General features: G+C 51.4%; 1 protein-coding gene across 1 annotated transcript in view; it reads right to left on the bottom strand.

Moving 5' to 3' along the window:
- ALDH1A3 (aldehyde dehydrogenase 1 family member A3) overlaps positions 1–17583 on the bottom strand; it is a 37005-nt gene that overhangs the window by 4749 nt on the left and 14673 nt on the right. Inside the window, exons 6-12 of the mRNA XM_004759840.3 lie at positions 15930–16058; positions 14054–14167; positions 11748–11850; positions 9499–9683; positions 6011–6175; positions 4677–4834; positions 3336–3410 (exon numbers count right to left, since the gene is read on the bottom strand). Of these exons, the coding sequence (XP_004759897.1) occupies positions 3336–3410; positions 4677–4834; positions 6011–6175; positions 9499–9683; positions 11748–11850; positions 14054–14167; positions 15930–16058 (929 nt within the window). The remainder of the gene's footprint in view (positions 1–3335; positions 3411–4676; positions 4835–6010; positions 6176–9498; positions 9684–11747; positions 11851–14053; positions 14168–15929; positions 16059–17583) is intronic.

Here is a 17583-nt window from a genome sequence, read left to right as displayed (position 1 = left end):
TTTAAAAAAAGAAAAGAAAACAGAAAAAATGCACTGCAAAGAAAATACACAAGTAAATTCTAAAAGTGAATATGTAGTATTGCGTTGTTAAAAACGCAAAGTAGTTAATGATTTAGCGACTTCGTAAAGAAAAGTAATAAACCAAATGATGAAAGCACATTCAGTTACTTAGCTGATTAACTAATCAAGTCCAGTCTTAAACCATTCCTGTAGGATGAAGTACACGAATCACCTTATTCTTCCTATTCCTGCAATTCCTGCCAAGGTTCAAGTTCTGGACCCCCTGTGGCATCTCCTAATGGGTTTCTTGACCAGTCCTGATGGTCTTGGTGCTCCAGGCTAATCATGAGCCCGGCCCTTCTCCTCTTGGACCCCACCAGAACTTTGGCAGGGGAAGGTGTGATCGCTGCTCTGGGTTCAGAACCCAGCACGTACCCCAAAGGTGCTCATTAAATATTGGCTAAGTAAACAAATGGGGGAAAAAAATGAGTGATGGGACCGTGCTTATCTCTGACAAACGGGATTAAGGATCCTCGGAGGGAGGCCTAGCTTTCCACCCCTCTCGACTGTGTGGATTTTTGTTGCTTGTTGTTGCTGTGATTGCAAAACCACCAAGAAAAGTGCCCAGGAGGAAGAGAACTTGGAGGCTTCATCCCAAGACATGCACAGGACAAGATCCCCGGAGGGGCTTGTGGGTGGGCGGCAGAGAGCCAGCCCAGTCCAGGCTGCCGGGGCTGGGGAAAACCACGGAATCCCCCTCCCCGTGCTCCAGCACACAAAAGGAGAACTCGATGGAAGATGAAGACATTAATCAGAGACCAGTGCAAATGGAAATTGGTTTTCAAGTCAGTTTCCAGGCCCCTTGTGAATTACGTTAAAGTGCTTTATCAAAAGCCTTGAAAAAATATATGCCAAGGGTCAAAAAAACACATGGAAAAAAGTCCCGGCTGGGATGAGAGCCGCACTCCGCTCTGCGCCCTGAGCCAGACTGGGGTGCTGAGGCCCTGAAAGCCAGTTAAAACCAGGGGTTGGAGGTGGGTGGAGACACAAATGACACAGGTGAGGAAAGCTGTAAGCCAGAGTCGGTATGAGTTAGGACACACTAGAAGTCAGGAGAGCCCCACACACCCTTTCTGCAGCTTCGACATCCAAGGTCGTCTGCTTGGGGCCCCAAACTCTTACTGCAGCAGGAAGCTGCATCTGGCCTCTGGGGGGAGGACCATGTGGGGTCCTGGGTCCCCTCCCCATCAGTCATGACCTGACTGGTTGAAGGCAGCTGATCAGAGGAGATAAATGACCACGTATGCCCTGTCTGGCTTCAGTCCATGTGGCTTACAGAGGTGACACCCCCGCTGAGCAAGGCGTTGTGGTGTGGTGGGCCCAAGGGCTCAACCCTGCCTCTGTCCCTTACTGGCAGTGTGACCCCTGGAAAGGCAGGGATCCTCCCTGGCATCCCTGGGGTAGTACCCGGAAACATGGGTAGTTAGTGGTAGTAGCAGGCATCTACAATGGATCCAATGTTTGTGTCCACCTAAAATTCCTACACTGAAGCCCCAGCTCCCAATGGGAAGGTATTAGGAGGTGGGGTCTTTGGGAAGTGGTTAGGTTAGGAGAGTTGGAATCCCTCATGAATAGGTAAATGTCCTTAAAAGGGAGATCCCCGAGAGCTCCCTCACCCCCTCCACCATGTGAGGACACAGTGAGAAGACACCCTTCTATCCACTAGGAGGGGAGCCCTTCCCAGACCCCAGATCTGCTGGCACTTGGATCTCAGGCTTCCAGCTTCCAGAATGGTAAGCAATCAGTGTCTCCTGTTTAAGCCACCCCGTCTACACAGTATTCTGGCATGGCAAGCTGAACAAAGACACACCATCTTGTGGACTGTCGTGAGCATGGCGTGAAGGCACCCGTGAAAAAGTGTTCATACAGAGCCTGCACTGTCTGTGCTCAGTACCGGCCAGCGGTTACCCGTACTGCGGCTGGTGGCGGGCCCTGACAGGGACCCAGGTAACCCCAACCCAGGCCCCATGCCTCTCTCAAGCAGGAGGGTGTGGAAACTGAAGCAGAGGCACATAGAACAGAAAACAGACAAGCCATGTGGGATGAAACATGATTTCTACAAAGGGTTCTCACGGCTGAGAATTTACTGAGGTTCCCTGAAGGGGAAACATGTCATAGGCATGAGAGGGACACCAGTGGACATGTTTTCCTCAGATGTTTGGATGTTTCTGGCATATTTGCCATGACTGGATCAAAAAGATAGACCAAGATTGGGGGCGGGACCCCAGTTCCATGGAGAAGAGTCAAAAGCATTTGTTCAGGGAGGGAAGCCAGCCCCGTTCTCTCGTAACGTCCTTAGGAAGAATCGGGAAGGGGAGCTGCCCAAGGGCCCCGCGAAGGCCCAGGCTGAGGGGAAGCCTCTGAGTTCTCCCATTGGAAGATCTACAAACAAGTACGAGGTAATGCATTTGTATATAAATAACACACACTGTTTAACAAGGAGTAAGAGCTCGGAGCCCTCTGAAATGTTCCAGGAGCAGCCCTGCCTGTTGTCACAGATGGTCCCCCTGGGAAGAGGGATCCCAAAAGCTGTTTGTCCACAAAGGCTAATAAAAACCACCAAGAAGGACGTGGGAGAGAAGGCCTCGTCCAGCTGGAAACGACAGTGTGTCCACTCCTGGAACGCTCTGTCCGGCTCCGTGCCTGGACCTTTTATCTTGGGCCAGACACAAGAAAGCCTGTCCATGACTCTCTGCCCACGGAGTGCCTCTTCCCAGCGGGCAAGATGGAAAGCAGCCCTTTGGGAGCATGTGGTGGATTTGAGGGAGCCATGAAGGGCACAGAAGTAGGTCTCCCAGAGAGGCATGGAGAAGGAGTCAGAGTACCCTGAATCTGCCCGCAGAGCCTGGGAGAGAGCCTGTTTTCCTTGCTGAGGGCTGGGGTTTGTGTGAGTCTGGCAAAAAGTGCCCTTTTCCAGTTCTGCCCCCGTCCTCGTGTGGGGAGCCTGGGCCAAGTCTCTATTGGTATCTCCATGTGTTAGGTGCCGGGGAGGACACGGAAGCCGAGGCTAGAGGTTGGTCCCAGGGCCCGAAGGAGCAGGGGATGAGGATAAGGGTGGAAGACAGCAGAAGAGGGAAGGCAGGAGGGACAGAGAGGGTGAGAGAGATCCATCACAGCCCCGGAGGGAAAGGGGCACCAGCCGTCCTGGCATGGCTGACACAGTGGGGCATGGGGCAAGGCCGGTGGACTAGAACACCTGCCCGCACTCCTGCCCACTGCGAATCTAGGGTGTGTTTTGTTCACCTGCCCACAGGCGTGCGAGAGCAAATACTTACAGTTCTCTGCCATTTCCTGACATTTTAAAGCCACCAAATGGAGCCTGTGCGTAGATGGCGTTATAGCAGTTGATCCTAGAGGAGGAACGAAAGATGCTCACAATTACCGGGGGAAGGCCGACCAGGGTCATGGGTGTCCCCGCTCTCAAGGGCCTGAAACAGACCGTTGCCTAAAGGATGACTTTCTGTCAAAGTTTTAGTAATGACAACAGTGGGTTTTCAACTTCTACCTTTGCATTCTTCCCACCAGAAGCTAAAATTTAAATATTCCTTAAAATTTTTTTTTTTTAAATTTTGGGGCACCTGGGTGGCTCAGTGAGTTAAGCCTTTGCCTTCGGCTCGGGTCATGATCTCAGGGTCCTGGGATCGAGCCCTGCATTGAGCTCCCTGCTCAGCGGGGAGCAGCCTGCTTCCCCCTCTCTCTCTCTGCCTGCTGCTCTGCCTACTGTGACCTCTCTCTGTGTCAAATAAATAAATAAAATCTTTAAAAAATTTTTTTTAATTTTAATTTATTTATTTGACAGAGAGAGAGAGAGGGAGAGCACAAGCAGGGGAGGGCAGCAGGCAGAGGGAGAGGGAGAAGCAGGCTTCCCACTGAGCAGGGATTCTGATGTGGGACTCGATTCCGGGACCCTGGGATCATGACCTGAGCTGAAGGCAGGTGCTTAACTGACTGAGCAACCCAGGCACGCCTAAAATCTAAATATTCCTAAGCATAAAGCTTTTCGCCAAGATAGGAATGGAATGTCAAGGCGAGAAGAAAGAAGAGGGAAACTGTGGCATCGGGGAATAAGATTTAGCTTTGAAATTGGCCAGACCTGACCTCAAAGCTCTCCTGCTTCTTGGCTTGTAAGGATTCTGGGCTTGTAACTTAGCCTCTCTGAGCCCCAAAGCTCTATCATCGTTCTAGTGAGGATAATGTCATTGGCAAGATGACTGGGGAAGCAGGGACTTTGGTTCACATTTCGGACAAGACCATGCACTGCTTTTAGAGTCAGAATAAAAAATAAATGTGGAGGGAGTGGAGCGCGAGGGACAGCACAACACGGCAGTTAGCAACAGGGGCAGCGGAGCTGGCCGGCCGTCTCTGGGCTCTGCTCTGCTCTGTACCAGCTGTGTGACCCTAGGCAAATCACCCAGCCTCTCTGTGTCTCCATTTCTTCCTCTGTTAAACAGGACAATGATGGTGGCCGTCTCAGACGTGGTCATGAGGATGGACCAAAGCTCTAAGACAGTGCTTGGCCCGGAACATGTGACTAGAAGCTGTCTGTCCATAGACGGGCCGTGAAGCGAGCAAGCCAGCCACTCCGGAGAGTGGAGACGCATGTATCTGCTACTCACCATACGGTTCCAGACTCCAAGGCGGAAGCCAGCTTCAGTGCTTTGTCGAGGTTTTTTGTGAACACAGCTGCCGTGAGTCCGTATTCAAGGCTGTTGGCCCTTTTTATCACTTCTTCGATATTTTTGAACTTCAGGATTGGCTGCACCGGTCCAAAAATCTAATGTGGAATTGCAAAAAGGGCGGTGAGAGGGGCGTCCGGATGAAGGGCGTCCGTTCTGAGCAAGTACGGCCTTCATTTCATCCTGAGCGCTCACACGTGTGAGGAACGAGGACTGGAGAGCAAAGAACCTGCGGAGATCTTTTGAGCTACTGGACAGTTGACATCTGAAGGGAAGGGTTACGACTAAGCCGAACTTAAGATACCAACCGAAAGCATGTTCCAGGCTTCTTTTTCTTATTGTCATCAGGGCTTCTGAGAAGCCCCATCCTGCTGACGTGCCCATAAGACAAAACTTGGCGAGTTTTTTTGTGGGAAGTTATTGCTGAGGGGGTTGTAGGGCACAGCTGTAGGACTGTGTGCCCCGGCCTCTTGGCGGTACGTTTTCCATCAACAAGGCACCATAAAATGTCTCCCTAATAACTCCCAGGGGACGGAGGAAGACATTGTTCCTCGCAATGTAAAATAAAAATAAAAATCCCATAAAAACCTCCAGGAGAAAGTCTATAAAATACCCACACAGGAAACGCTCAGCGGTGATTCACTTTTTCTGCGTCCCAAAACACCTCACAGCCCAGGGTCCGACCGACCAGGACCCTAGGTGGGAACCAGTGACCATCCAGACTAACAGTGAGATTGAAAGACCAAGTTAGAATCCCACTTTTATTGGAGCGGGGTCTCCTCAATTTCCAGCATTTCCAAGGATGCTCGTGACAGAAAACTTCAAAGAGAATTCCAGCCCCGATGTGTTCTTTGAATGAACACACTTTTCATTTTAATTCAGTCTAGAGGGGCTGAAGGCAGCTTTAGGCTGTGAATCCACTGGTAAAACCCAGAGGGGGCAAGACCCCTCCACCATGAGCTAACCCGAGGATGTGTTAAAAGAAAGGAGAGGGACTGAGGCTCCCCAGAGACATGTAAAATGGGGGGTTTAGGACAAACTCTACAGCTGCTATAGAGAGCTAGGGGTTCCCAAAGGCAGGTAGGCAAGATGGCTTCCCTCAGAAACCAAAGGAGAGGAAGAAAGCCACGGGAGAAAGGAAAACTATCCCCTCACAATGACCTCCGGGGTCCCTGAGCCCTGGAGAAGACTTCTCTTTGTAAGACCCCCTCCTCTCGCCCTCCCACCCCACAAGAGCCCCCTGGAGATGAAGATTTTCCTGCCACCTCCAGTACCTCCTCTTTGGCAATGCGCATGGTGTCCGTAACTTCTGAGAAGACAGTGGGTTTGATGAAGAGCCCCCTGTCTTCCATGGCTGAACCCCCACATTCCAGCTTGGCTCCCTCCTTCTTCCCACTCTCGATCAGATCGAGGATTTTGTCAAACTGCTTTTGGTCTATCTGCAAAATACAAGGAGAGGTATGGCTTGAAGTCCTTTCGGGTGGCGGCTGCCATCTTATGGGTCCAACGGCCATTCACATGATCAGCTGTCCTACCCCTAAGTGTTCTTGTCAAGTCATAATTCACGGGACAGATGTGCCTTGTATGTGAATATTCCTCTGATGCACAAGTCTAGGCTTTTTGGAGCAGGGGAGAGATGGGAGATGGGCTCTCCTCATCCGTTCCCGTGTACTGTCTATCCTACCACCCACCCCTTCCATGCTATTAAGCAAACCTCTGAAATGGTGACATTCTTTGCTCTCCCAACTTCTTGCATCCTGCAAGGGTTGCTAGATTTCGCAAATAAAATTACAAGGCACCCAGTTAAATTTGCGTTTTTGGAAGACTTTCTTAGCATAAGCATATCCCAAGTCACGATTGGGATATGCTTATGCTAAAGAAGTCTTTCCTTATTTGGGATATGCTTATGATTTAAAAAAAAAGTCTTCTTTGCTCATTTAAACTTCCAGTCTAGCTGAGTGTCATGTAGGTTATCTGGAAGCCCTGCCCTCTTCTTACAGGGCATGTGGGATGAGGGTGACAGTTGTGGAATTGCCCATCCATGGTGCAGAGAAGGGAGAAGGAAAGCTGACCACCTCACCCTGTACCTCCAACCCCCAGCCTAGTATAGAAAGCCCTTCCAAGTTTCTTACAAGGGCACAAAAACCAAGGTGAAAAACAGGATAGATATCAGTTACCCTTTGGGTAAAAAAAAAAACCAGGGGAAATGAGAGCACATATTCATACTTGCTTCTATATCCATAAAGAAGTTCTGGAGGGATACATGAGAAACTAAGACTGTGCGATACCCATAGAAGGAAGGTTAAGAACCAGGCCTATGAACGGATAAGGGGGGATGGAAGAAAGCCTTTTCTCCACTGACCTCTCTATGTGTTCTAGGTTTTAACCCCTGGGAATGTACTCCCACCTAAGCAAGTAATTCAAACAACTCCAATGATTCCAGTAATATCTCAAGGTTCTTTCAACTTTTCTTGGGTGAACCAAGTTTGGGGTTAAAAGTTCCAAGATACCCTTCCCTCCTCCCCAGAGGCCAAGATGGTTTGAAGGGCTTCACCAAATACAGGTCCTGAATGGCTATGACCATTTTCTGTCTGTCTGTCCTAGGGGCAATGCTGGGTCCCCGAGGAAAGCCTGCATATCCAGACTCCATTCTTCCTGATGAGTCCATGTGAACACATTGTCTCAATCTAATAATCCCCCAAGAAATGTCAGCTGGTGCATTCCTGTGCTGGAAGGAGAACCTTCCAGAAGTAAAGGACATGGCCGGGCACAACACCAGGGATAGAGTCAGGCAGACTCCGAAGGACAGGTTGGAAGCTACACTTGGCTCTGCTGCAGAGGGCACCGGAACCACCCCCACCAGGTGTCTTGTGCAATGTTTATGCGCCTCGTTGCTCAGTTGCCAAATAAACCTGAACGATTCTGGAGCATTTGGCTGGCTGTCTGCAGTGGACACTGATCTAGGTCAGCTAGCTGTGTAATAGGCAGGAGAAAGACAGGACTATTTGGACAGCTGTAAATCCTCTCTGAGTAAAAATCTTATTACAGTAGATGAAAAAGCACTTTGGGAGGAAAAAAATCCAACATCGTCCTAAAATAATATGCTGAGGTTAGGCGGCTTAAGTGAGCTTTCAGAAGGACTTTTAGCAGCAGCATCAAAAGCACCGACGAAATCAACACCCATTCTGTTTGAATCTGCTCTCTTGGAAGAGATTTCTCTATCTGGCTTCAGAAGTCAAGCCTGGAGCCTTGGAAAGAGACTTACAAATAATGATGGGGTGAAAGGTTTCCTTAGTATGGGATCAGCTCGCATATTTCCCACGGAGTCTGAATTAGCTTTACAACCACGGTGGATTTGATAATGGCTTGTGGCCATGTTTGCATTCAGACCTGAAATCCAACCGAGGTCACTAGACAACTTCGTGTCACTGGCCATTAGGTTTGGAGTTGAGGTCTGGCAGGGTAGAGGGTTTTGGCCACAACTGGGATGCTTCTCTCCACCAGGGTCACGTGGCATTGGAGCCGCCGTGCATGTGGGCTGGGGCTAGGCAAGGATGGGCACAATGGCCAGAAATGCACCTTTTCCCACATGGTCCTCCCCCTTCCCTGGCCAGGGCACCCCCACGGGATGGTTAAGCAAGACCTGATAGACATGGCCTGAAGTCATGCACTTCTTTTGCCACCTGGATCAGGGAGCCTGTCATTGAATGCTCCCCTTGCCTCCACCTTTAAAAAATAAACTTATTAGGTATCTTGAAATATTCACACTATTCATCCATTACTTCCATTTTCCAGATGGGGACTTCCACAAAGTCACAGAGCCAAACTTGTGTGGCTTCCCATGTAAACATGTGGTGCCAGTGCAGTGCAGAAGCAGTGAGCTCCCGGGACAGACACAAGTACAGAGTCTGGACATGTGATTTGCAACTTCGTGGCTGGGGCAGGACTTTGGCTCCCAGCAAAGCGGGTTGCTGTCGAGCTCTATTTCAATAATGCATGGATGGTCAGGCCGCTCTCTTTTAAATATTTATCCATCTGCTGTACTGCATAATTAGTAAGAAAGTGATACACGATGTGCCCTTTTAAAGAGGTTATTAAACCTTGCGGTTATGATCATTTTCATCCCGTCGTTAGTTTTGAAAATCAGGCCTCCGGAGATGGGTTCCTCCTGCCCAGAAACGCAGCCCTGTTCCCTGAGCCCTCTGCACTCCCTCTCCACTGGGATTCTTTGGTTTCTGACCGTGACCTTGTCCTACAGTGCACGTGAGTTCCAGGGAGGGCCTGGAGGCTCAGACCGTGGGCTCTAGGTATTTGGCCTCTGCCTGTACTTTGCTGCCTTTTGGCCATGGTTACAACCCCTCTTCTGCAGGGAGACCAGCCAGGTAACACAGCCTCTGCCCGAGTCTCTCTTCTGGGAATCCTGGTGGCTCAGAGACTGGACGGCCCTCTTGGCTGGAGGGCGCAGGCATGGCGCTGTATGAACTGGGAATGCCTCCCTCCTTGCTGGAGCCTTAAGCGTGGCATTATCAGCCGCAAAGAGCAAAACCTCTGTGTGTCCACTCCTGCTTTATAAGCCCACAGAGACGCGATGGGGTGGCGTCAAAACGAAAGCAAGTGGAAGGCGAGGCAGCCTCCCTTCTGTTTGGGAGGGACCCGGGAATTGATGGAAAAGCACCAGAGCTGTAAGGGGCCAAGGGCGAGAGGGGCTGCCTGGTTCAGTCCCCAGAGGCACATTGCAGGTTCTGCAGCATCAGTGGGTTACCTGCGGCCCCTGCTCCGTTCTGACGTCGAAGGGGTCTCCCACCAGACGCTTCTTGGCGTGCTCCACGCTCCGCTTCACAAACTCCGCATAGATCTGCTCCTCCACGAACACCCTGGAGGCGGCCGTGCAGCACTGACCTTGGTTGAAGAAAACTCCCTGATGGGCGCACTCCACTGCCAAGTCCACTGGACGGAGGGGGTGGCGGGGGCAGGAGGAAGCGATTAAGTCGTTAGGGCAGGACGGGTGACAGCTGCAACGCTAATTGCCCGCACCAGAAAACAGGCCCCGGAATGGCCGTGTTGCAGAAATTAGTTTTATTCCCGGCATTTCCCAACAGAGAGGACAGGAACAAGGATTTTCTGGGTGCACCCGAGTGTGGGAGGAAATCAGTCCCTTAGTGCAGGCCTTCCTTACTCTAAGGACCACAGAGAGTTTGCACTCCCCGGTTCACCTGCTTCCGGACCCCCACTCCTCCCCCTTTCTGGAGGACCTGCATTCCAAAGAGTTCTAGAATAGTCTTCAGGAAGTAAGTACTGACGCAGGCCGACAGGTGAGAGCTAGTCCACCTTGAGGTTCCTTCACTACCAAGTCCTACGAAGTCAGCTTCTTTTGCTTATTAAGTCTTAGTAACGTTAACTCCATTTAGGACAGATACGGTCTAAAAAGAGAGCACCGATTCTGCCTAAGGAGGTCTGTATCCGAACTTGAGAGCAGGCATCGGGTTAAAACCAGAAGGGTGCTTAGTAAGGAAAACCTTTGGGGCCGTGCTTCAGGGAGAAGAATGCTCAGTGGGGTATCGCTTACAGCTCACAGTGTGGTCTCCAGCGCTCCACAGTAAGCTGGTTTTTCTGCACCCCTGCCCCCCTCCAACATGCCTGCTGCTGCTTAGGAAATGCACTGGGCACACTTTGCACACTTTGCACTGGGCAAACGCATGGCCCCTGCAGGGCATGGGCAGGCTATCCAGACACCCCGGCACTGCTCTGAAGCAGCTCTGGGGAATGCTGCCCTCGGCGTTCATGAGCCTTATAAAACCAACCGCTGAACGGAAGGGAGTTTTGTGTTCTAGCTGCAGTGTCCTTCAGTGTCAGGGAGAGAGGAGGAGCTGAAGTGGAGACCAGGTGCCCAGATATGGTGGCACAAGAATATGAAACAAGGGTTCTGGCTCTTCAGGACTGGAGTTTGGGACCCCAGATGTTGCAATAGCCAGAACTGCTCTGTGTGGTTCCAGAAACCAGTACCAACACTACCAAGGCTTCTACAAGGAAGCACCAGCCCAGGCAACAAAGGAGGCATCTGTCCTCATGCCCAGCCTCCTTCTCCTTCCCTGAAGCTTGCTGCCTCACCCAGGTCACTCGCTCTCCCACAGAGATATCAGTCCTTTACACTTTAGCAAGAAATTGTACTAGGGTCCCTTTTCTCAGGGATATTTGCAGTGCCCACCTTATCTGAGAGTGGAATGTAAAGCTTTGTTCTCCATGAAAGGAATTTCCAGGGGGCAGGTGAGGAAGGCTTTTCTAGAAGGTGCTTAGGGGTACCTGGGAAGGCACAACTTTTGGCAGCTGACCCTGTCAGCAGGAGACTGAATGCCCAACATGGCCCTTCCTTCCTCTGGACATGGCAGCCAAGAATAGCATACAGTTTCATATCGTCTCAGGAACCTCTAGCAAGACACACACTGTCCCCAAGCTGCTGGGCAGGGATGCTTGCTCAGAGAAGATGTGGTGGCGAGAGACAAACAGGACGCAGACTAGGGGGACATGTTTAAGGGTCCGCTGCCACTGTCGTCTCATTTGTTAGGCCTGAGACAAAGAAGGAAGAAACATCTCAAGTTTCGGAGAGGGGTAGGGGGTGATTAATGCCTGTGAGTGGGGAGCACCTGCCCAGCTCCTCCCTCTCCTGGCCATCTCCCTGCACAGGGGAGTCTGGAGAAAGATCTGGACCGGCTCCTTATGGCCCCAGCTCTGCAGGGACGGGGAACACAAACATAATCTTGAAGGTCAGAAACAGGCAGCCCCTTGCCCCCCACCCCAGGACACATATTTCCCCAAGGCAGCTTTCCATGAGCAATAAAGCTGGTGTTTTGATCTCATCTGCCTGCTTAGGACAGGAAAACCCAAGGTGGATAAACATTGCCATTTCATGTGTATACGTGTGTCTCTCTCTCAGCTGGTTCTGAGCTTGCACAAGGAATCAGGAAGAGATTTAAGGACTAAACCCCAGCAACGTCCAGAAGGGGAGACACTCACGGTCAGCATCTGCGCACACGATACAGGGGTTCTTCCCCCCAAGCTCCAGGGTCACCCTCTTCAGATTGCTCCGAGAGGCGGCTTCTTTAACCAACTTTCCAACCTTCAGGATGAAAAACAGACCAGATGAAACCTTGGCTGGGGCCAGATGTGTCCCAGACGTTCTTGATAAATCTATGGATCTCCTGCCTCTCTGCCCAGGAGCCTTAGGCCTCTGATGCTGCCTCCCTAGGCCCCGGCCTCTCCCTGTGTCTCCTCACGGATCAGACCTTGACATCACTTGGTCTGAGCTGCTCCACTTACAGGGGTGGATGAAGTGGGAGCCTCTGGAAGGCCCAGTGATACGCCCACAGCCACACAGCGGGCTAGTGGCACAGCCAGCTCCTGGAAGCAGGCTGGTCCAGCTCGTCTGGAAAAGGGCTCGAGGGGACCCAGGGGTAGCTGTTCCAGGGCTCGCTCATGGGGGACGCGGGGCTCTTTGGTATAATCTGCGGGAACCTCCAAATTTATGGTAATAGGGAAGCTGACCTTCAGAAGGAGAAAGAGCCAATTCTCTGGCAACAGACTCAAGACTGAGGCTTCCCCAGGGGGAAGGGAGAGAACCGGTACATGGGGCAGGAACAGGACCCCTCACCAACCTCCTTCATGTACCCAGGGGGTCTCTCCTATCACAGCACACACTGCCAGAGTCAAGGGCCGGACCATCATTCGGCGGGCCCCACAGACTCTCAGGAGACCGAGCCGCACACAGACACTTAGAACCAGACAGCCAGCAAGAGGCTGTTCCCCCAAAACTAAGGTGTGAGTACATTTTAAATATTGACCAGCTCATAGGTGATGGAGTGAATGACGTTTGGAATAGTCCCACAGTGACAGGGATGGTCCCCAGAGAGTAGCAGAAGTAACACCAGTCTGCCACAGACTGGCAATTCCCTGTTGAGGGAATGGGCTTTCGTTGAGGGTTGAGGTGGGCTTTCGTAGCTGGGTGCAGCAGGGGGACCTAAAGTGGGAAAGCACCCCATCCCCCTTCCAGACATGCCTGCCAGCCGAGCAAGGCCACTGGCAGAGGCCACTTTCTTGTCCCTGAGTTTGGCTGCCCAGTGAGAAAAGCACCCCACTGGACCCATGGGGCAGCCCTAAAGGCGCCTAGAGAGGGTTCAGGTGTCTCTGCAGAGAAGCCGGGCATGGGCAGGAGAAGGGACAAGTCTGCTATTGGGGGAGAAGACAGCTTGGGCTCCTGGTGACTAAATTTGTGGGGAGATGGCGGGGCAGGGGGGGCGGCACTTAGTGTTTGGGAAGCATTTATTTGTTTCTTTTTCAAGGACAGAAGAATATTACATAGAATTCCACACAGAGATGTGTGTCAGGGCAAAGGGGGAAAGTTTTCATCTCCCCTTTCCCCTATGCCCCAGGACCTGCACAGACATGGCCACAGGAAGAACTTCTTGGGTATCCTTACGGATTTATCTCCACACACACTTTTCCCCGTGGGATCATTCTGTACCCACTTTCCCACGGTTTACTTTTTTGTGTGCTTCAAACTCAGCCAGGAAACAGTCTTCCTTACTGTAGTGGCTGTAACGCCCCGCACAGAACGGACACAGTATACAGGAAGACATGTCCTTGAGGGCTCGTGAGAAGCCCTCTCTCTGACCAGTGGCTTTGAAATGGAATTTCTGAGTCAAATGTGGGATCGATACTACGAGGCGGCCCTGTGCCTGGGGACTGCCATCGGGGAGTGTCTGTTGGCTTCCCACGGCCTCAGACCAGATTCCGATTTTTACCCATCTGACAGACAAAGACCCCGACTTTCACTGAATTAGCGTTTCCCGGATGACCAATGAGCCAGGTCAAGCTTTTTGGACATTCGGTGTTTCCCTTCTCTGAGTTACCCACTGCCCCACCACTGAGAGCGCTTGTTTTTTGTTCGTTTGTTTGTTTTTCCTTCTTCACTGATTTTTAAGGCTTGGAGAGCTGCACACATCATGGCTTCTCCCGGCTTGCTATGTATCCGTGAAGTTCGATTACGTCACTGTTTGTCCTCTGGATGTTTTACATTTTTATTTTGTCTTATCTACCAATCTTTTCTTCTCAGGCTTCTGAGTTCTATTAGATACTTACTTAGTTTGGAAACTGGACCAGTGACTTTATTTATTTGCCTTTTTTTTTTTAACTGATTGTTACGCACTGAAACGTGGCCACGCTTAGAAGAAATAATCATAGCTCAGCTGCTCGAGGGGAACGTTCCCAGGTCTCGGTTCAGACAGCGGCTGCCACGCTGGCTGACCGTGGGTGAGGAGGGTTACCTCTGTGGACCCCGTGAAGGCGATCTTGCTGATCTGAGGGTGAGAGGAAATCGCTGCTCCCACTGTGGGCCCAAATCCCGGCACGATGTTGACCACTCCTGGAGGGAATCCGACCTGGATGGAAATCAAGGTGGCCATCAGTGCAGGAGAATGGACAGATATCGGCCACAGACCGCGCTCAGGCTGAGGGAACCAGGGCTATAAGATGTTCCCCTCTTTGGGAAGCCAGGGCCCGGGTCTTACAGCCACCCGGGGACCCAGACCGAAGTGGGCAGGGTGCAGGCTGGGCCCGGGCGAGGCGTCCATCACCCTTCCTTCCAGGCAGTACCTCATAACCCAAAAGGGACTTGGAGCAAAATGGCAGTGAACCCCCACGGCTGAGCTCTGTTCTGTGCATGTGCGTGTGGCTCTGTCTACACATATGTATTCTCAGGGAGGAGAGATACCCTGATTACATCCTCCAAGGTTCAGAGGCCCCTGCAAAATATCCTCTCCCTGGGCACCTAGGGGCTCAGTGGGTTACGTCTCTGCCTTCATCTCAGGTCATGATCCCAGGATCCTGGGATTGAGGTCCGCATCAGGCTCTCTGCTCAGCGGGGAGCCTGCTTTCCCCACCCCCGTCTGTCTTTCTGCCTACTTGTGATCTCTCTCTCTCTCTCTGTGTGTCAAATAAATAAATAGAAAATCTTAAAAAAAGAATATATCCTCTCCCTGGGCTTCAGCCCCCATTTCTTAAACCTGCCCCTCAATGTTCCAAATGGCAATGTGGTATCACGCTCTCTAAGCTCCTGCTTGTTGAACCTGGGCCACACCCCAAGCTGGCATATCCTGAAGGCTGGGGACAGTCACTTCTTTCACATTCATGCCTCCTGCCCTACTCCTCCCAGGCCTCTTTATTCATCAGGAACACCACAAATGAATGAGGTGGGGGATGCGATTTAATGAACAATTTATTAATTACCATCTCATGCAAACACACTATTTTGGAAAGGCAAGACTTTGGGACACAGTGCTGGAGTCTTTCGTTTTCCTAGGTGCTGTGTGTTCACGGCTGTGATTTTAGAATCTGTCAGTCTCATTAATATGATGTAATCATGTCCTACATCCCCAGTCAAAGGAAAGTGGGAAACGGGCCAGTTCCTGGCGGCTGTAGCGTTATTTCTAAGTAGTAAAGGTGCTGCTTCCCAACCGTATGAGCCAGCTGAGAAGTGAAAGGAACGGCTCTCCCCTACCATCCCTCATTCCTTCCTGTTTCTTTTTTAACCTCTCTGCGACACACAAGCTGGGCTCGGCAGGGCTGAAGCATGATGCCTGGTGTGTCTGGAAGGAGGTGTTTCTTTGGGCTGCTGGTTTCCCAGCATGGTAGCTGTAGGGGCGGGGAGTAGAGGGGACAAGACAATGTCCCGAGCACAGAGCACTGGAAGGGAGGCTCAGGTGAATGAGCCCGGCTTGCTGCAGCCCCTTCAGTGGGAGCTGGCAAGAGGACCCCTCCAGGAGAACAGTGGACCATTGGCTACACCACAGAGGCCAGCCCCAAGGAACCTCTGACACTTGGAGGGACCCTCCTGCAAACCCTCCAGACAAAACATTTGCTCCTAAACCATAGGTCTGAACCCATAATAAGAGCTCAGTCTTCTCGTTAGGATCCGTGGGAGGAATGGAGTTGCTTCTAGCTCAGTGACCACAAGCAGGAGAGAGAGCGCGCGCGCCTGCCAAGGACAACACAGGGAACCATTCCATTTCCCACTCAGCTGTGAGCCGGCTGGCACTGCCACGCACCACTCGGCGTGATGGGGCAGCTTTATCTGGTGACGGTGGTGGAGTGGGGATGTTATCAACAACACATAATATTTTCTTTCTTTCTCGGATGCCTTACCTCTTTGATCAGGGAGCCCAGATAAAGGGCAGTGAGGGGTGTCTGCTCTGCCGGCTTCACAACGATGGTGTTCCCACAGCAGATGGCGGGTGCCAATTTCCACACCAGCATCAGCAGAGGGAAGTTCCACTGGGGACAGAACATAGAGGAGCTTGGTGAGGGTGGGGGGAGTCCGATCCACCCCACCGCCCTGTCCTGGAGGCCCAGGAAGGTCTCCAGGGAAGAATTTGCTTTGGACGGTCTAGATTTGGGGCGTTGGAGATAATATAGGAGTGTGCAAAGATCAGACCTGCATTCCTGCCGTAAGTTGTCTTTGCAAAGAGGATTCTGCTGTAGGCACACTACCTTCTCCTCTTAGAGGTTTATGATGCTATCAGTGTGTTAAAGGAGCTGAAAAATACTGCAGGAACGAGGCTTGCCTCTGCTAAACTCAGGTATTACAGGATCTTTTTCTCTTCTTACAGAATACATACTAAACCCCCACTGGATTGCTGTTTGGTGGAGATCGTGCTAGGAAATGTGTCTCTTGTCGTCTTTCAACTACAGAGGCAAGGACACCAAAATCACTGTGATAAGAAGCCTAACACAAGAGGTAACAGCCACAGAGCGTTCACTCTGTTCCAGGTGCTGTTCCAGCCACTGAACACTTAATTCATTTGATCCCTATCAATGCATATGAGATAGTCCTATTATCCCCTCCATTTACAGATGAAGCACAGAAGGGAGAGGTCACTTGCCCAAGGTCACAAACTAGCAGGTGAAGGCCGGGATTCATAGCGAGCCTTATGTCCCCCTGTCCCCCGCCTCCTGCCCCTCCGAGTATCATCTTCGATGAGGCACAATGAAACCGAGCATCTCTAAGAGAGCAGGTAGCTTGATTCTAGCTGTCCCCCAACCATCCCATCCCAAAGCAGTCCCTTTGGCTCCTTATGTTCCAAGGATGCCGAACAGAGGAGCTTTCTGTGAAGCTGTACCTACAGGGCTGGCTGAAGGTAGCTACCTCATGATCAGACCACTCTAATTTCTCTCCCAGCTCCCTCTGGAATTCTTACCATGAGACAACAAATCTAAGATCCCAGTTCCCAAGGGCCAATGTGCTTGGCTAAATGATGGGAGGCATTGTTTTGGGGTACCCCCCACTAATGATTGGGGTCCCCTCTTCTTCCTGGACCTCCACTCCTTAGCACAAAAATACCATCATCTCTCCTCTCTGACAAGCAAATCTGTACCTTCCCTTGGCTTCTGCCACTTCCAGCAGCTCCCTTCTCTCCCCTCGAAGCTTCTTGTTAGAGCTGTGCCCACATGCTTAGGTCCCCTTCTATAAGCCCCAGCAATGGGACTTCCACTGCACCCCAAACTCCCCACACTGCTGTCAGCGAGCAAATCTAACAGTTGTGTCTTTTTTAGTTGCTACGAAGGAGAGGACCCTATTGACCATAGTCTTTTTCTGGAAATGTATTCCATTCCAGGAATGCCCCTGACCCTAGCTGCTCAGACTTCTCATTCAGATCTCCTAACAACGTATGGGGGATTTGGCCCCAGGCCCTCTTCTCTCATTCTGCATCCCTCTTTGCAGGATCCCCCTCCCAACCTGACGGGCAGGAAATTCCTCTGTCCTGACCACTGCCTGTGGCCGTCTCCAGGCCTCACCTCT

This window comes from Mustela putorius, unplaced genomic scaffold, assembly GCF_011764305.1.
Source record: "Mustela putorius furo isolate JIRA1106 unplaced genomic scaffold, ASM1176430v1.1 tig00003972_pilon_pilon_pilon, whole genome shotgun sequence".
NCBI lineage: Eukaryota > Metazoa > Chordata > Mammalia > Carnivora > Mustelidae > Mustela > Mustela putorius.
The sequence above is the reverse complement of the archived record's forward strand: the minus strand, read 5'-3'. Positions and strand labels throughout refer to the sequence as shown.